At 39.9% G+C, this 18,926-nt stretch overlaps 1 protein-coding gene across 1 annotated transcript in view; it reads left to right on the top strand.

The window, feature by feature from the left end:
- The window catches only part of nup188 (nucleoporin 188), a 102,223-nt gene that overhangs the window by 1,484 nt on the left and 81,813 nt on the right, over nt 1-18,926 (top strand). The window contains exons 2-9 of the mRNA XM_072565593.1: nt 4,795-4,849; nt 5,409-5,482; nt 6,989-7,073; nt 7,476-7,556; nt 12,018-12,062; nt 13,855-13,947; nt 14,211-14,330; nt 15,250-15,461. Of these exons, the coding sequence (XP_072421694.1) occupies nt 4,795-4,849; nt 5,409-5,482; nt 6,989-7,073; nt 7,476-7,556; nt 12,018-12,062; nt 13,855-13,947; nt 14,211-14,330; nt 15,250-15,461 (765 nt within the window). The remainder of the gene's footprint in view (nt 1-4,794; nt 4,850-5,408; nt 5,483-6,988; nt 7,074-7,475; nt 7,557-12,017; nt 12,063-13,854; nt 13,948-14,210; nt 14,331-15,249; nt 15,462-18,926) is intronic.

Here is an 18,926-nt window from a genome sequence, read left to right as displayed (position 1 = left end):
ACTCTTTTTCCTTAAGACTCCCTTTATTTTATTTATTTTGAAGTTTTTAGTTACCGGTCCTAATGTTTCCTTTGGCTTCATTTAATTTTGTCCTGCTACCTTCCTGTGTAGAACCTTGGGATATTCTGTTAATGATCAAATCATACAGCAGCTGGTTCCTTGGTACCTTGACTCCACTGAATACTGTATAAATGCAACTTAATGTTGATGAGTAACATTTTGTGGTGTGCAGTTTGTGCTACCTGCTTGATATATGGTATGTTTGGACAAAACGAGCTTCTTGTCTTTCTTTTTTTTTATATAACTGTTCCAAGGTTCATGAAATAAGAGGCACGGTTTTGTATCTTGGAATGATTTGCCACCATCAAGGTGCATTATTGCATGTTCTGGTGGAGTGGATATCCTCGATCCACCTCTTTTCTCCCTCGTGCTCGCACTCTTCCCTCTGCCCTGTCCAAAGCCAACATCTTTCTCAATTTTATTTCTTTGGCCATCAAATAACGGGTTTAGGGGCTGCTATTTTGCCACTTTCCCTTCTACGCCCTTTTTGTATTCTGACTTTGAATTCAAAATCTGCAATTTTTTTGGCTGCTGCCTTCCTGTTCCAGGGTAGTTTAAAAAAATTTATGTTCAAAAATGATTTTCAATCTTCCAAATATTTTCTAGGGACTGAAAGCAGTTTTGTTTCTCCTCAGACCAGAACTGCGAGCTATTATCAAGTAGCTGCTTCTGCTTAAATTTTATAAGGAGTCTTTAATAACTTCTGGGTCATGCAGAAATCATGCACTTTCTTTCAACATGATCTGAATCTGGGTCAGAATTTTTAAAATTCACTTGCGGGATCTGAAATCGCTGGCTAGGCCAGCATTGCTGCTTCTAAATGGTCTTGAAGTGGTGAAGTCCCTTTGACACCCTTCATCCATGGAAGCTAGCTATGTTAGGTTCTTTTCCTGAGGTTTCACACATGAGATAGAAGGTGGCATATGCCACCTTCTGCGAACAGTTGAAATTTAATACCGCTTGTACAAGCTAGGTGATCCCCATGACCCTCTATGCAAGTGTGCGAAGTTGAGTCAGAGGCCCTGAACAAAGAAACACACCCCCTTTATACAGGTCAGTTGGTAAAGCTCACCAAAACACTAGCCACTCCCCCATAGTCACATGCCACTCGTCAACCCCCAGCTTCCCCGGCAATCAATGCACTTTACTGTCTGGATCCGAGTGGACTGGCTCCACTTTCTCCCCTTTTTCCTGGTGACGCCATACTCTTCTAAAAGTACTTATAAAGGGGAGGTGTGATGAACAAAGGCAATTAAGTACCCCCAAATTTTGTTTAGATGTTACTGTGTTTCTCCAAGACAATGTAGGTGCGACATACCTAGCTTCAGAGGATGGCAAGAAAGCATTTCTGAATGGAAGAGATTGAATGATTGTTTTAATTTGATAATAGTATGGGCAGTAATGGCAAATGACTGTCTAATTGGAGTGCGTGGTGGGGGGGAGGGTCATTCACATTCTTGCATGAATGTTCATTCAGTGCAGTTTAACTCTTTAACATTAGATTAATATCCAGAGAGAGATTCCCATTTAATCTTTTAACATTTCACGTGAAGGTTCAGTTAGGGCACTTGCGAGTTACAAGTTAGCCAGGAAGGACCTAAAGAGAGAGCTAAGGAGCCAGGAGGGGGCATGACAAATCATTGGCAGATAGAATCAAGGAAAACCCTAAAGCTTTCTACAGGTATGTCAGGAATAAAAGAATGACTAGAATAAGATTAGGACCTGTCGAGGACAGTAGTGGGAAGTTCTGCGTGGAATCTGAGGAAATAGGAGAAGCGATTTTAAATGAATATTTTTAGTCAGTATTCATACTGGAAAAAGACAATATTGTAGAGGAGAATATTGAGATGCAGCTACTAGACTGGAGAGGATCAACGTTCACAAGGAAGAGGTGTTATCTATTTTCACACTTCAGAATTGCTCAATCCTATGGGCCAGACAGAATTTATCCTAGAGTTCTCTGGGAATCCACGGAGGAGATCACATAGCCTTTGGCTTTGATCTTTGTGTCATTACTGTCTACAGGAATAGTGCCTCACTTTCTCCTATCAACCTTGGTGGTAACTTTCAGGGATCTATGTACATGGACACCAAGATTTCTGCTCATTGACATTACCAAGAATCTTACCATTAGCCCTTTACTCTTTATTCCTGTTGCTCCTTCTAAAGTGAATCACCTCACACTTTCCCCCATTAAACTCCATGGTGGATGAGGGTTCAGTTAGTGTTTAAAAGACATTTAGATAACGACATGAATAAGAAATGTTTGGAGGGAAATGAGCCAAGTGCAGGTAGATGGGACTAATTTAATTTGAGATTATGATCAGCATTGATTTGATGAATCAAAGGGTCCGTTTCCGTGCTATATGACTGAGTTTGCCAGGGGTAAGGTACTGGACCCAATCATCAACTGCTTCGCCAATGACTTTCCTTCCATCATAAGGTCCAGAAGTGGGGATATTTGCCGATGATTGCACAATACTCAGCAATATTCGCGACCCTTGGTACTGAAGCAGCCCATGTTTAAATGCAACAAAATCTGTATAATATCCAAGCTTGGACTGACAATTGCCAAAGAACATTGATGCCACACTGACAAATGTTACCATCGTTGAATCAATATCCTAGGGATTACCATTGACTAGAAACTCTACTGGACTCGCCACATAAACACAGGTCAGAAACTAGGGATAATATGGTGAATAATTTGATTCCTGACTCCTCCAAGCCTGTCCAACATCTACAAGATACAAGTTAGGAGTGTGATGAAATCCTTTCCACTTGTTTGGATGAGTGCAGCTCCAACAACACTCAAGCAGCTTGACACTATCTAGGACAAAACAGCCCTACCGATTGACATCGCATCCACAATCTTCCACTCCCTCCACCAACCCTCAGTGGCAGCAGTGTGTACTATTTACAAGAGGTAGTGCAGAAATTTACTAAAGATCCTTGGACACCACTTCCAAACCTATGACCACTGTCATCTAGAAGAACAAGGACTGCAGATACATGAGAAAATCACCACCTGCAGGTTCCCCTCCAAGGCATTCACCATCTTGACTTGGAAGTATATCGCTGTTCCTTTGCTGTCACTGTTGAAATCCCTGAAATTTCCTCCCTCAGGTGGTTGTGGGTCAACCTGCTGCATGTGGACTGCCACCTTCTCAAAGGCAAATAGGGATGGGCAATAAATACTGGCAAACGGTAATACCCATTTTCCCTGAGTGAATAAAAACAATTACTTTTCTGGAAGCAGTAACATATATTTGTAACATATCAAACACACATGAAATAATTTTAATTTACGCTGGTTATTTTATTTGGAACTGAAGCTTAAATTTGCATTTGGTGTGTCGGGATGGCTACAGTGCTGAAATTGATATTTATTTGTTCGGGGAATATCCAAACATCTGTCTTAGCTTTGCTGCAGTGCTTCAGCAAAGCTCGGCGCAAACTGGAAGAACAGCATCTCCTTTTCCATTTGGTGACCCTGCAGTCTTCCACACTCAATATGGAGTTCAAAAACTTCAGGGCTTTAGCTCTCCCATGTCCTTACCCCAATGCCCCAAACCAGGCCTTGTTATCACACAGTCTGCTATTACACACAACCCCATGGTTAGCAACAAGCAGTCCCCATTAATAACTATTCACCCTCCTTGCCAGATCGTTATTCACTCCTTTGTCCAACTGCTCCTCTCTCTCTGGGCTCTATCCCTACCTATTGTTTACTCCTTACTCCCTATCTTCTGTATAAATGCCAACATTTTCATAGCTACCATCAGTTCTGAGGAAGGGTTGCTCAACCTGAAACATTAACTCTGATTTCACTCCACAGATACTGCCAGAACTGCTGAGCTCTTCCAGCAATTTCTATTTTTGTCTTTAATCCACGTTTAATCAGGGCCACACTTCAAAGGTTTTGGGCAAAGGTGTAGGGTGAGGGATATTGTTTTTAAGGAACAGCTTTGTCCATTTGAGTCCAAAATTAATTTAACAAAGAGGGATGATCTTATGCTGTACTTTTGGAATATTGGCTTAGTAGGCAATGTTGACAAAGACACTGTTGGAAACCCCTTTTCTCTTAAATAGTGATAGAATCTTTTGGTGACAAGTGCTTAATTGAAAATGGTATCTTTGACAATGGCGCTCTCCTTTGATACAACACTGAGGATTATCCTAGATAATACATTTGAGAGCATATTAGAATGTGAAATCTGATGGTCTGATTGAGAATGAGCTCAATGTGAAATTAGTACTGTTTCCAATGCAATTTCGTTGTCCTCAATAAAATCAATAAAGAACATTTTTCTCAAGGTTTTGTTGGGATTCCAAGTTGCAAAAGTTCATCGGTATTATATTGAAACATAAGTGTATTGGGATAACGTATCAGTGTTACATGTAATAAATCAAATTCTTACAATGAAGATGAAAAACTGCCTTTGCTAACCTGCGAGCCTGATATGAAATTGAGAGGAAGTATCAATTTCAGATCATGTGTAGAGTGCAGACATGATGGACCGAATGGCCTCTTCCGTGTTGAAAGTTTTCAGTGGTTCTATGCTAGAAACATTATTTTATCATTTAAGGTGTTGGTAAAGCTGAGACTAAATGATTCAGATATTTGGGTGAGTATTTGCTCAGGTAAGAGTGACGCGAATGTTAACTTTTAGCAATCTAATAAATAAACCGTCCCTTAAAAAACACCATTTGGACTCTGGCTTTTGTTCACAGGAGCAGTCGAGAGCTGTGGACAATTTTACTGGGGAGGTCAGCACTAAGAGAAAATGTAAGTTCAATTCAGTAAAATTATTATTTAAAATTGATTGCGCAGCTTTCTTGGACTTATTGAAGAATTTGTATTTTCCCAGTGTTACCAGTAGAGGTAATGCTATGATTGATGAATGGTGTGAATAATTCTTTGACACATGGCACCAATGGGTTAAAAGATTTTCACAGATTCTAACTGTATTTTGTAGCTGTATATAATAACATGTTGCATTATTTGTAGCAACAATTCTCCATGCAATTTGCAGATCTTTGGTGTATTCAAAAGCAAAATGATCTTTTGGGATTAGAAATATCAAGAGGTAAATAAGTGTAACCTGTTTATTGTCCAGCTGTTGATTAGCATCAGCAAAAGGGTGGTAGTAGATTGTTGTAAATTGATACCATTAATAGGAAAAAAGTAACATGAGAAACAGGAATTATACTACGATATGGAAGAAGTACCTCCAAAAATCAATCGGTGTTGATTTATGGTTTTTAGGAAGGATCACTGAAATGGATGTAAAATGTGAAGGTGAGCAGTTACAGAATAAAGTTTGAATTACATTATTTTCTTTCAGGATCAAATTGAAGCTGAGTTGGATCGACATTGTGAGCGGTTACTAGCTGGCCTGTCTTATTACAAACCCCCTAGGTAATGGTGATAACTCTTGTGTACTTTTATAACATGCTTTTTAAACTTTGTTGCAAGACTGACTTATTTATTTTCCACATAGTTTGAAGTACTGCATATCCTTTGGTTGATAATGTATAGTGTGGACAAATTATTGACCACAGAGGATAAAAACATAAAATGTAGAAGCCACAAGTACACCATTTAGTCCATAGTCTGTTCTCTCATTCAATGAGATCTGGATGATCTGATGATCCTGAAGTCCACTTCCTGCCTTTTCATTATAACCCTGATTCCCTTATTGGTTAAAAATTTGTCTGTTTCAGTCTTGTATATAATTCGCAATGCAGCTTTTACAGCCTTCTGTGGTAAAAATTTCCACAGATTCACTACCCTCAGAGGAAATTCCTCATCTTTTAAATGTGCAACCCCTTATTTTGAGATTATGCCATCTTATCTGAGATTCTCCCACAAAGTGAAACAATCTTTACACATCTATTCTCATGTCTCTTTAGAATCTTGTGTTTCAATATGTTGGCCCCTCATTCTTTTGTATTCCAATAAGTAAAGATCAAATCTACCCACTCTGTCCAAATAAAACATGTCCTTCTGTATGTAGTGTCAGCTTGGACTGCCTCCAAAGCCACTATATCTTCCTGCGTAAGCAGGTAGGTTTCATCAATTAATGTAAATGACTTCAAGGGTAGGTATTTTGTTGATTAAAAATAAAACCTAAGATGTAACATAGGATTGGCCAGAATCAACCCCATTAGGATTGTCAGTAGGCTTAAAGAACACCAGAGGGTGTAGTCACACACTGGGAATACTTATGGTTTTATTTGTGAAAATTGATAAATAGGCTCTGAGAGATAGTGTTCTAGGTCCCTTCACTGACTCATCCACAAATGCTTTATATTTCCTCCTCATAAGCACTTTGCTTATTCATTCATAACTCCTTTACTAACCCACTCACCATGTTCTCATTCCATTCAGTCATAACTCCCTACTATAACACTGCTTCATTCGTCCATTCATAAAATCGCAGGTCTGTAGCATATTTTACTAATATATGCTAGACCAAATTTAAAACAACCCTTTCAAATCCATTACTGCATTTTCAAACCTTATCAGACTTTGCCACGAGCAGTGTTAGGCCTATTTATCTCTGAATAAGTGTACTGCACAGAACAATACCATCCCCGCCTATCTCTCAGAACAGAAGCCTGCCAAACCTGTAACACCATAGTAAAGGAATTTTAATATATGTAAGAACTGTGTATAAAAAGGCTATTGTAAGAACTGTATTTCAGGATTCTCTTGCAGCCTCGACCTTGTGTTACTTGTGGTTGCTGAATAAAAGGCTTTATTTTTGCCACTCGGCAATTTCGATCCCACAGCTCTAAAAACTGCTTTTCAGATAAAATATCTTCTGGTCTATAGCTGGCACCATTAAGCTTATCTACAAGTATTACATAGTGTATATAATCAGAGTCTCACTCAAGGGAAAGCTGTTTTCTTCTCTTCCAGTATATCCTCTGGGGAGAAACTAAAAGCTGATAAAGAAGTGGTAGTACCTCTGAAGGAACTTGGGCTACGGATCAGCAAATTTCTGGTAAGTACTACTGTCATATTTTTGGCATCAGTGAGTTTGAATGCACTCCTACAATGGAATGTGTTTCTGACCGAGAAGGAATAGGAATCTCCATCAGTTGTGATGGTCCAAAATAAAATTAGATTAAAGATATTTGAACCTATTTTTAAGAGCTTGGGAGTTCAAAGTCCACAATGACTTAAACTAAGGTTATTTGGACTAATTTTTTTCTTTATTGGCAGAGAAGTTTAGTTTGCCTGAGTATATATTTTTACTGCTCAAAACCAACAGTTATGTAATTAAATTCTATTACATTTGTTTTATCAAAGAATGTGATGTTTTAAAGAAGTTTGAATAATGCACAGCTTGTTTATTTCTCCAATGTTCAGTTGTTCTGATTCTTGGTTAAATCTTGTTGAATAGAGTTTGGATGAACAACAAAGTGTTCAACTATTGCAGTCGTATCTACAAGAGGATTACAGAGGCACACAGAGCTCAATAAAGGTATAACTGTTTTAACTGGGACAGTTAATAGATTAAGCATAGGTTGATGATCCTTTATTTTGTCCACACTCTATTACAGTTTGTGGCTTGCATGTGTGGACAGCTGGTGAGCAGACTATACTCTCAGTTGCTGTGTGATGTGCATACACACAGCGTAGGTTGAATGTTAATATCAATATTTTGCAATACACTAAAAAATCATGAGGAATATGTTATCTTATGAGATAACTATAGTGACACATTTTCCCTTAGTACGTCTGCAGAAACTATAGACTAACTACCTACCAGCTATTTCTTGTAACTTTGATTTGTGTGATGATACTATTGCTTTGAGGTGTAGTTTCATTTTTTCAAAAAAACGAAGAGATTGAGACAGAGGTACCAAAGGGTCTGTTCCAAGTCAATAAAGTGAACACACTTTATATGTTAAGGCTGTAGATGAAGGAGCTGAGGACATTGGCTAAGTTTGTAAACGATACAAAGATAGGTAGAGGGACATGTAGCACTGAGCAGGCGAGGCGGCTCCGGAAGGATTTGGACAGGTGAGGAGAGTGGGCAAAGAAGTGACAGAGGAAGTACAACATGGGAAAGTGTGGGGTCACAAACTTTGATAAGAATAGAGTCATGGACTATTCTCTAAATGGGGAGATAATTCAGAAGCTTGAAGTGCAAAGAAACTTGGGAAGATTCTATCAAGGTAAACTTGCAGGTTGAGTTAGTAGTTAGGAAGGCAAATGCAATGATAGCATTTATTTTGAGAGGACTTGAATATAAAAGCAGGGATGTATGTCTGAGGCTCTATAAGGCTGTGGGCAGACCACATTTGGAGTATTGTGCACAGTTTTGGGCCCCCTGGATTGGGTCAGTGGAGGTTAACGAGAATGGTCCCACGAATGAAAAGCTTAACATGTGAGGAAAGTTTGAGGACTCGGTCTGTAGTTTAGAAGGATGAGGGGAAATCTAATTGAAAAATTACAGAATACTGAATGGCCTGGGAAGATGTTTTCCATTGATAGGAGAGACTAGGAACCGAGAGCACAGTCTTAAAATAAATGGGAGGATCTGTTAGAACAGAGATAAGTAGAAACTTTTTCAGCCAGAGGGTGGGGTACCTATGGAATTTGTTGCCCCAGAAGGCTTGGTCATTGAGTATATTTAAGACTGAGGTTCTTGAGTACCAAGGGAATCAAGGGTTACGGGGATGAAGTGGGAGAGTGGGGTTGAGAAACCTATCAGCCATGATTGAATGGCGGAGCAGACTTGATGGGCTGAATGTTCTAATTTATACTCCTATGTCTTATGGTCTTGTGAGGCCTTGAGGTTTGTATTTGGAAGTAAGAGCAATAGAAGCAGCATGGATGAGTGGAGTCAGAACTGGGGTTTTAGTTTAGCTTTCAGCAGTTGCTAGGAGTTTGGAAGCTGGATATGGAACCTGCTACATCTTTGTTATTACTAAAAACTTTAGTTCTCTGTATGGGACAATCTGTGTTACTGAATTTGCTTTTTCCCATGGTCAGTTTAAGATGTTATTGTGTTAGAACAGTTGTTAGTAGTTTAGTAGTTAAACAATCTATTATTAACTTTCCCAGTAGAGTTAAAGGTGTACTAATTCTTTTTTTTGTATTTGAACTAGAGGTAAGAATAAAGTGTATTTTGCTTAAAGCTGAATAGATTGACCAATCGAAATAAATCTGGACCATAGCATCTTACACTTGCCTTTTAATAAGATAAAAGTTAGGGTGTAGGCTATATCCTTGATATATTTACCATGAGTTTGGTCTGATCCATAATATTTGGTCCAGACTTGTGTGACAATACTGTGGCTTTGAGGTTATTTTGTCATTTTTCTTTAGAAGAGAAGTTGTCAGGCAGAATTTATATTTTCCATTAGTAGTTACTGTGAAAAAGGATATGGAATATATAGAATGTAGGGAAACAGATGGTGACATCTTGCAAAATGTCCATATTACAGAGGAGGAAGTGCTGGATGTCTCAACGCATAAAGATGGAAAAATCCCCAGGACCTGATCAGGTGTACCCTGGAACTCCTGTGAAGCTAGAAAAGTGATTGCTGGGCCTCTTGCTGAGATGTTTGTATTGGAAGACTGGAGGTTGGCTAACATGGTGCCACTGTTTAGGAAGGGTGGTAAGGACAAGCCAAGGAACTATAGACCAGTGAGCCTGATGTTGGTGGTGGGCAAGTTGTTGGAGGGAATCCTGAGGGGCGGGATGTACATGTATTTGGAAAGGCAGGGACTGATTAGGGATAGGAGAAAGTGAGGATTGCAGATGCTGGAGATCAGAGCTGAAAATGTGTTGCTGGAAAAGCGCAGCAGGTCAGGCAGCATCCAAGGAGCAGGAGAATCGACGTTTTGGGCATGAGCCCTTCCTGACCTGTGCTTTTCCAGCAACTGATTAGGGATAGTCAGCATGGATTTCTGCGTGGGAAGTCATGTCTCACAAACTTGATTGAGTTTTTTGAAGAAGTAACAAAAAGGATTGATGAGGGCAGAGCGGTAGATGTGATCTATATGAACTTCCGTAAAGCGTTCGACAAAATTTCCCATGGGAAACTGGTTAGCAAGGTTAGATCTCAAGGAATACAGGGAGAACTAGCCATTTGGATACAAAACTGGCTCAAAGGTAGAAGACAGAGGGTGGTGGTGCAGGGTTGTTTTTCAGACGGGAGGCCTGTGACCAGTGGAGTGTCACAAGGATCGGTGCTGGGTCCTATACTTTTTGTCATTTATATAAATGATTTAGGATGTACAGTTAGTAAGTTTGCAGATGACACCAAAATTGGAGGTATAGTGGACAGCGAAGAGGGTTACCTCATTACAACAGGATCTTGACCAGATGGGCCAATTGGCTGAGAAGTGGCAGATGGAGTTTAATTCAGATAAATGGGAGGTGTTGCATTTTGGGAAAGCAAATCTTAGCAGGACTTGTACACTTAATGGTAAGGTCCTAGAGAGTGTTGCTGAACAAAGAGACCTTGGAGTGCAGGTTCATAGCTCCTTGAAAGTGGAGTCGCAGGTTGATAGGATAGTGAAGAAGGCATTTGGTATGCTTTCTTTCATTGGTCAGAGTATTGAGTACAGGAGGTGGGAGTTCATGTTGCGGCTGTACAGGACATTGGTTAGGCCACTGTTGGAATATTGCATGCAGTTCTGGTCTCCTTCCTATCGGAAAGATGTTGTGAAACTTGAAAGGGTTCAGTAAAGATTTACAAGAATGTTGCCAGGTTTGGAGCGTTTTGAACTATGGGGAGAGGCTGGGGTTGTTTTCCCTGGAGCATTGGAAGCTGAGGGGTGACCTTATAGAGGTTTACAAAATTATGAGGAGCATCGATAGAATAAATAGACAGTCTTTTCTCTGGGGTCGGGAAGTCCAGAGCTAGAGGGCATAGGTTTAGGGTGAGAGGGGAAAGATATAAAAGAGGCCTAAGGGACAACTTTTTCCACACAGAGGCTGGTGCGTGTATGGAATGAGCTGCCAGAGGAAGTGGTGGAAGCTGGTACAATTGCAATATTTAAGAGGCATTTGGATGGGTATGTGAATAGGAAGGGTCCGGAGGGATATGGGCTGGGTGCTGGCAGGTGAGACCAGATTGAGTTGGGATATCTAGTCGATATGGACGGGTTGGACTGAAGGGTCTGTTTCCATGCTGTACATCTCTATGACTCTGAGTCTAAGTACTGAGCAGTCTACCAAAACCACGAGAGTAAACCGCTTGTGAGGCCTTGAGTTTTTTTTTAAATGTTGGAACAATGGAGGCAGCCTGGATGGATGTGATCAGCTCTGTCAGCATTTCTAGGTTTTTTTTAGCTTGAGGTTTAGTTTTAAGCAGTTGTTGTTCAGGGTTTGAAGAAGTAGAAGCTATCTTTTCTCTCTTGATTGCAGTTAGAAGCTGGAGTTTCTCTCCGCCACTGGGCTACCTGTGAGACAAATCTATTTTTCTGAATTCCCCTTTTTTCCAAAGGGGTGTGTTTGTGGGATGTTACTAGATTGGAACAGTTAATTAGTGGTAGTTACTGTATCTATTATTCCAAGTTTTCTGGGAAAGTTATTCTGAGTTCTTTTGTTTGTATTTTGACTACGGTGATTAAATAAATTGTTTTGCTTAACATTGAGTAGTTTGATCAGTTGCATTGCATCTGGAAAACAGCAGCTGACATTTACTTTAAAAAAAGTTAGGGTCTAGGCTATCTTAAAATATTTTGAGGGGGTCCTGCCTTGTCCATAACACCTGAACCAACCCCCCATTGACACTATAACTGTTTTGACATGTAGGCCATAGACCAACCGTTGAAAGTTAGAATTAGTGTTTGATTCAGTCTTAAATTTCCAATCAAACCACAGCCTTAAAATCACAACCGTGTTTCGCAAAAAGAAACTTCTTGGAATGTTGACATGGGATTTATTCCATATTTGTTTCATTTTTTTTCTCTTTTTATTCAGGCAGTATTGCAGGATGAGAGGCAGAGCCAGGCCCTGCAGCTGAAGGTACATTATTTTTAAACTTTAAAATAACACCTGTCTGCAGTTACTGGGAAGGCAATGATTTAATATCTGAATTTGATCTCTGCCCATTTACAAACCTCACTGACTTCTCAAACTGCTGGTGTTGTGGGGAAGTACTAAATGCAAGTTGTGATTCCACACAAGAGGGAGGTAAAAGAAGGTCAGTGTTCTTAGATCAAATGTTCATGTCACCTTACTGCATGCAGTATGTACTGAAGTAGAAGAGATAAAGGCAGTGTTTCATACTTTGCTCGAAAGATTTAAAATAACAATATTTAATAGAAACATAGAATCCCTACAGTGATTTGGCCCAACAAGTCCACACCAGCCTTCTGAAGAGTACCTCACCTAGACCCATTCCCTTACCCCTATTAATTTACATTTCTCCTGACTAATGGGATCTTGCCTGCACATCCCTGAAAACTATGGGCAATTTAGCATTGCCAGTTCACCTAACCTGCACATCTTTGGACTGGGGGAGGAAACTGGAGCACTCAGAGGAAACCCACACAGACACTGAGAATCTCCAAAATTGACACAGTTCACCTGAGGCCGGATTTGAACCTGGGTCCCTGGCTGCTGCAAGGCAACAGGCAGTGGTGCTGGCCACTTGCTGTTAACGTGTTCCCATTTTGTAGGTTATTCTTCACAGTTTTATTTTCCTTTAGCATCTGCACTTATGTTAAAAGTAACATACCATCTTAGTTGTTTTAATGTTCCTTTTTCCAGTATTGTTTTAATGTTCCTTTTTCCAGTATTCACAATTTGTGTTTCCTAAGCAGCATTGTTTAGATTAGATTAGATTAGATTACTTACAGTGTGGAAACAGGCCCTTCGGCCCAACAAGTCCACACCGCCCCGCCAAAGCGCAACCCACTCATACCCCTACATTTACCCCTTAGCTAACACTACGGGCAATTTAGCATGGCCAATTCACCTGACCTGCACATCTTTGGACTATGGGAGGAAACCGGAGCACCCGGAGGAAACCCACGCAGACACGGGGAGAACGTGCAAACTCCACACAGTCAGTCGCCCGAGGCGGGAATTGAACCCGGGTCTCTGGCGCTGTGAGGCAGCCGTGCTAACCACTGTGCCACCGTGCTGTTCTTCATCTAAATCTGGAGCACTATGGATGACATCTGAGTACTATTTCAGTACTTAAATAAGGAAAGACATAAGAGAAATTGTATCCAATGGTATACAGCAAAATGGAAATGGATGTAAAAAAGTGTATGGTCACTGTGGTCTGATGTGATGTTATCTGAAATAATTAAATTAATGTTGTTACATAACTTGTTTCAGCTCAGAGGCCAAGAGACATGAGGGTAGATAAACCTTTCATTGTGTTTTCCTTGATGTAATAACCTCCTCTGACAGTTGTATTTTCTGATGACACCTCTGGACAGTTGTAGCTTCCTCGATTGCAATTAATTGATCTGTTATGGGCAAAATTACTTCTGATTGTTCTTGGGGGGGTCAGAATTACAAAAGCCAAGCCCCCAAACGTTTGCAAGTTAAATAATTTCTTTTCCCAAAAATTAAAAAATATTAAACTCTTTCTTGCTTGCTGATTGCAAAATGCTGTGGTTTGGGCTTGTCGTCTTCAAAGAATTTGAGTGGGTGAGTGGTGAAATTGCAATGCAATAATACTTGTTTCAGAAAAGTAAAATCAGATTTTGTATTTGATTAGCTTGAAATTGGCTAATGTTTCTTGCAATTTCTATTTTCATTGTTTTTCTTAATTTTGTATTTCTTGCCTTCCTGTACTCAGATTGCAGAATACTATTATGAAGAAAGATTGTACACGCTGCGCTGTGTTCTGTACCTACTTACATATTTTCAGGATGAACGACACCCTTACAGAGTGAGTTGAATTCATGCAGAAATGGATTGTTCAGGTGAAATTTATATTGCATGACTTAATGAAAGGTAATTGAGTGATGTTATGCAACCTACTTTAGTTTAGAATTTTTCTGTATTGTACTTTTAGTGAGTGTGTAAGAAATCATTGCATAACTTTCATTGCACACTTCAGGGTCACAAAAAAATCAATGATTGTGACAGAACTGTGAGAAGATATTGACTGTATGTTAATGACAGCTTATTTATTTCTGTTTTATTCCTCAGGCAGAGTATTCAAAATGTGTGGATAAGCTGGAGAAGGAACTGGTCGTGAATTATCGGAAACAGTTTGAAGAATTGTTCAGAACTGAAGCTCCAACTTGGGAAACACATGGGAATCTTATGGTGTGTAAATCCCTCAATTTTGTATTTTAGTTTTTTAATGCTGTTTATCTCAACTTTTCCCAAACTATTATTTCCTGTTACTTCACATTTTTTATGACACAAAACGTTAGAAATATCACAATTGTGGCTTTTATTTGGCTATTGTCGATTAGTTAAGATAAACTATGTTGCTTCTGCTGTTTTTCTTTCGTATTTTGAAACCCTGTGAGGGTAAATGACTCTAAATCAGAGGAGAGTTGAGGTAAAGCTGAATGTAATTATATGGTAATTGTTTTATCACATTTGTTTATTTTGTTGTATGAAAAAAATCTAAAGTAAATCTTCTGGTTTAATTCTAATGGTTAAATTGAGTTTGTATTTCTCATTAAATGTAAATGTTAATAGTCCTTTTAATAGGATCATAACAGAGTAAGTTAAAAGCCACATTGACTTAAACACTATTTTTCTAGGAAGTCTATACTTTAAGCTACAGAACAGAGCTTTCCTTTCACTATTTGAAATGATCTAAAAGTCTTTTGCTTTATGGTTTTAAAAATACTATCTCTTGTGCATACAATCAATTATTTTGGCACTGCTCCAAAATGATATTTTAGCTCTCTACTTTTTACCTCTCTATCTCCCTTTCCTCGCCTGATATCTTTTGACCTTCTTATACCTTATACGTCTTATACCTTCTTCCCGATGAAACAATCTGGACCCCCTCTAACCATTATCAAACCATCCAGATTTGCTGCCAACCGAATTCAGTGGGCCCAGTACTCTCCTTTCATTTTCCCCCATTTTATCCTGATTAGAGAATCCCAATCTTATGAAATCTCACAGTTGGATCTCACCTGCGCCAATGGTCCTGTTTCTTGATCAAGCTGCACTCAAGTGGCACAGACCATGTTGTAATACCTCCTTCTGGTGTTTTCTGTAGACAGAGCGCCAAGTGTCTCGATGGTTTGTGCAGTGTCTAAAGGAGCAGGCGCTAATTTTGGAGATTATCTTCCTATATTATGCCTATTTTGAGATGGGACCAGAAGACCTCCTGGCTTTTGCACGAATATTTAAAGAGCAAGGTTTTGGAACAAGGCAAACAAACAGGCATCTTGTGGATGAAAGCATGGATGGGATGGTTGATCGTATTGGGTGAGTACATGATGGATGCAATGGTTGATATACAAGTGGTTAAATGTGATATGTTGAGATAAGACTATAAGAACTAGTAGCAGAAGCGGACTATTCAGTCCATTGGCATCTTTGATAGTCACTAAGATTGTGGCTGATCAGATGATCCTTAACTCCACTTTCCTGCCTTTCCTCATAACCCCGGTTCCATTATTGTTTAAAAGTCTGTCTATCTCCACCTGCATTTGCTTAAAACCCTGTCCAGTAAAGAATTTCACAGATTCAATGTCCTCTAGGTGACAGTCCTTAACATCAAAGCTGCATTCAACTGTGTGGCATCAAGGAGCCTGAACAAAACTGGAATCTATGGGCATCAGGGGAAATCTCCACTGACTGGAGTCATACCGAGCGCATAGGTACTTGGTTGTGGTTGTTGGAAGTCCATCATCTCTGCTCCAGGGCAACTCTGCAGCAGTTGCTCAGGTTAGTGACCTAGGTCCAACCATCATCAGCTGCTTCGTCAATGACCACCTCTCTGTCATAATGTCAAAAGAGGGGATATTTGATTGCGTAATGTTCAGCATCTTTTGTGATATCTCAGATATTGAAGCAGTCTGTGTTCAGCTGCAACAAGATCTAGACAATATCTAAGTTTGGGCTGACCAGTGGCAGGTAACATTTGTGCCTTACAAAGCTAGGCTATGACCATCACCAGTAAGAGGCAATGTAAAAACTGGTCCTTGACATTCAATGGTATTACCATCACTGAATCCCCCACTGTCAACGACCTTGGGGTTACCATTGACCAGAAACTCAACTGGACTCGCCACATTAAATACAGTGGCTGCAAGAGCAGTTCAGTGGCTAGGGATACTATGGTGAGTAACTCACCTCCTTACTCTCTAAAGTCTGTCCACCATGCACAAGGCACAAGTTAGAAGTGTGATGGAAAATTTCCTACTTGCCTTGATGGGTGCACCTTCAACAGCACTCAAGAAGCTTGACTGCATCCAGGACAAAGCAGCCCATTTGATTTGCACTACATCTGCAAGAATCCACTCCCTCTACCTCTAACACTCAGTGGCAGTGTATACTATTCACAAGCTGCGTTGCAGCAATTCACCAAGGATCCTCAGACAGCACCTTCCTAGCTGATGACCTCTTCCATCTATCATGACAAAGGAAGCAGAAATATAGATGCACCATTATTTGCATGTTCTGCTGCAAGCCACTCGCCATCTTGACTTGGAAATATATCACCATTCCCTAACTGTTGCTAGTCAAAATCTTGGAATTCCCTCCATAATGGCACTGTAGGTCAACCCACAGAGGGTGGATTGCAGCAGTTGAAGAAAGCAGCTCACCGCCAACTTAAGGACAACTAAGGGTGGGCAATAAATGCTGGCCAGTCAGTGACTCCCACATCCTGCAAATGATTTTTACCTAAAACATCCTCTTCATCTCTGTCTTAAATGTGTGACTCCTTATTCTGATTTTATGCCCTCTGGTTATAAATCTTCCCATAAAGGGAAGAAACCTCTCTGCATCTACCAGGACACGCTCCCCTGACATGTGTATGGTTCAATAACCTCTGTCATTCTTCTAATCTCCAATGAGTACAGGCCTGGCTCAAACTTCTCAATCTAAGAAAATTCCTCTGACGGAGAAGCATCTTGGTGAACCTTCTCTTGACTGCCACTCATACCTGTAAATCTTCCCTTAGATAAGGTGACCAAAACTCTTCGTAGTAATCTAAGTGTGGCCTGACTACTGCCTTATATAGTTTGAGCAGGACCTCCCCATTTTTATACTCCAATTTCTTTGAAATGAAGGCCATTAGTCCGTTCACCTTCTTTATTACCCACTGAACTTGGATGTTGGCTTTTAGCGATTTGTGAACATGCTGTAGTTTTTTCTAGTCTTTCCCCATTTAAATAATTTTCTGCTTTTATATTCATCCTTCCGGTAGTGTTGTCTTACTACTTGTTTTCCCACTTATTTTTGTCATCCACAAACTTGGCTATATGTTCACTTCCCTTGTTCATCGTTGATATTGAACATAGATATATCGTAAATAATTCTGTGACACTCAAGTTACAGGTTGCTATCCTCCTTATCCAATGTTGTCTTCTAGTCAGTTGATCCTGTATCCATACTGATATACTACCCTGAACATCAGGGCTGTGTCCTCTTAAGGAACCTAATGTATAGCCTGAACATCTTCTGGAAATACAAATATATCCTTTAGTTAATCTCAAAAAGCTCCAATAAATTTCAGTCATGGTTTCTCCTTCATAATATTGTTCTAACTCTGCTGTATTATATTGTGTATTTCTAAAGACTATTATTACAATTGCAGAAGGTACCATTTGATAAATAATAAAATTTGCACCATATTCAATCGTTTGTCATTGAATCTTTCAAAATCTATGTAACATTACTACATTGTAGCACTTTTTTTGTGGGGGTGGGGAAAAGGTGTCAGTGATGAGTTGAAGATTTAGTTTAATAGTTGTTCAAGACTTCAGAGTAGGTTTTCAATGTAGGTATTCTGATGGCCAGATTGTTGCCGGAACTGTGTGGACTGGAGTTGTGTTGACAGCATGCCAAATCTTTAATGTTGATGACTTTGTGGCAAGTTGACTCATTTGAGCTTTAGTTACCCAAGAAAAGTTAGACAAATCCTGATTTCACCGCTGCAATGCAAAATAGTATTTTTTAGTGTGCTTACAGTTTTTTGGATTACATGCTTCATTTTTTAAACTTAATAACAAATTAACTTTAAACTTCATACAAATATTAAAGTGGACTTCAACTCCGATAAATGTGAAATGCAAGAACTGCTAGAGCAGAAATAAATGAAACAAATGTATACAGGGGCACCTCGATTATCTGAACATGGGTGGGCACTATTTCGTTCGGATAATCGATTATTCGAGTTTTTAAAGTCTGCTCCTCATTCAGGAGACTGCAGCAGCGCACAGTGCGCGAGGCCCTGCCCCGTCAGACTTCGCCCCCAACACCACCCCCTGCCTCCAACCCCATGCAACACCTCTCACCGCCTCGCCTCCAACACCGTACAGCACCTTTCCAGCCCCAAACACTGCTACCCTGCCCGCAACCCTGTGCCCCCCACTCTCAACCCCTGTCTAACACTGCCCCCCCACCCCCAAACACTACCCCCACATGTAGCATGTATGCCAGTAAGGTACCATGCTCAAGCTAAGTACACCCACATATACTTGTAAGGCTTCTTCTGAAAAATCCCTGATTAATAGGGTTATTAGAGTTAGCTTTGTTGTGCAGATGAAATCAGGAAGCATTGCTACTTGAGAAATCTGGACTTGGTTGAGTAGTTCTTGTTCTCATGGAAAATTATATCTCATTTATTGTCTCTAGGGCAAGGAATTAATTAACAGCTTGTGTCTGGGCAGCCAATATATTCAGCTGTACTCTGTGCTGAAATAACTGCATGATGAAACTGAC

The sequence above is a fragment of the Chiloscyllium punctatum genome, chromosome 49 (genome assembly GCF_047496795.1).
Source record: "Chiloscyllium punctatum isolate Juve2018m chromosome 49, sChiPun1.3, whole genome shotgun sequence".
Taxonomy (NCBI): Eukaryota; Metazoa; Chordata; class Chondrichthyes; order Orectolobiformes; family Hemiscylliidae; genus Chiloscyllium; species Chiloscyllium punctatum.
Note: the sequence above shows the minus strand (reverse complement) of the source record. Positions and strands in the feature narration are given on the sequence as shown.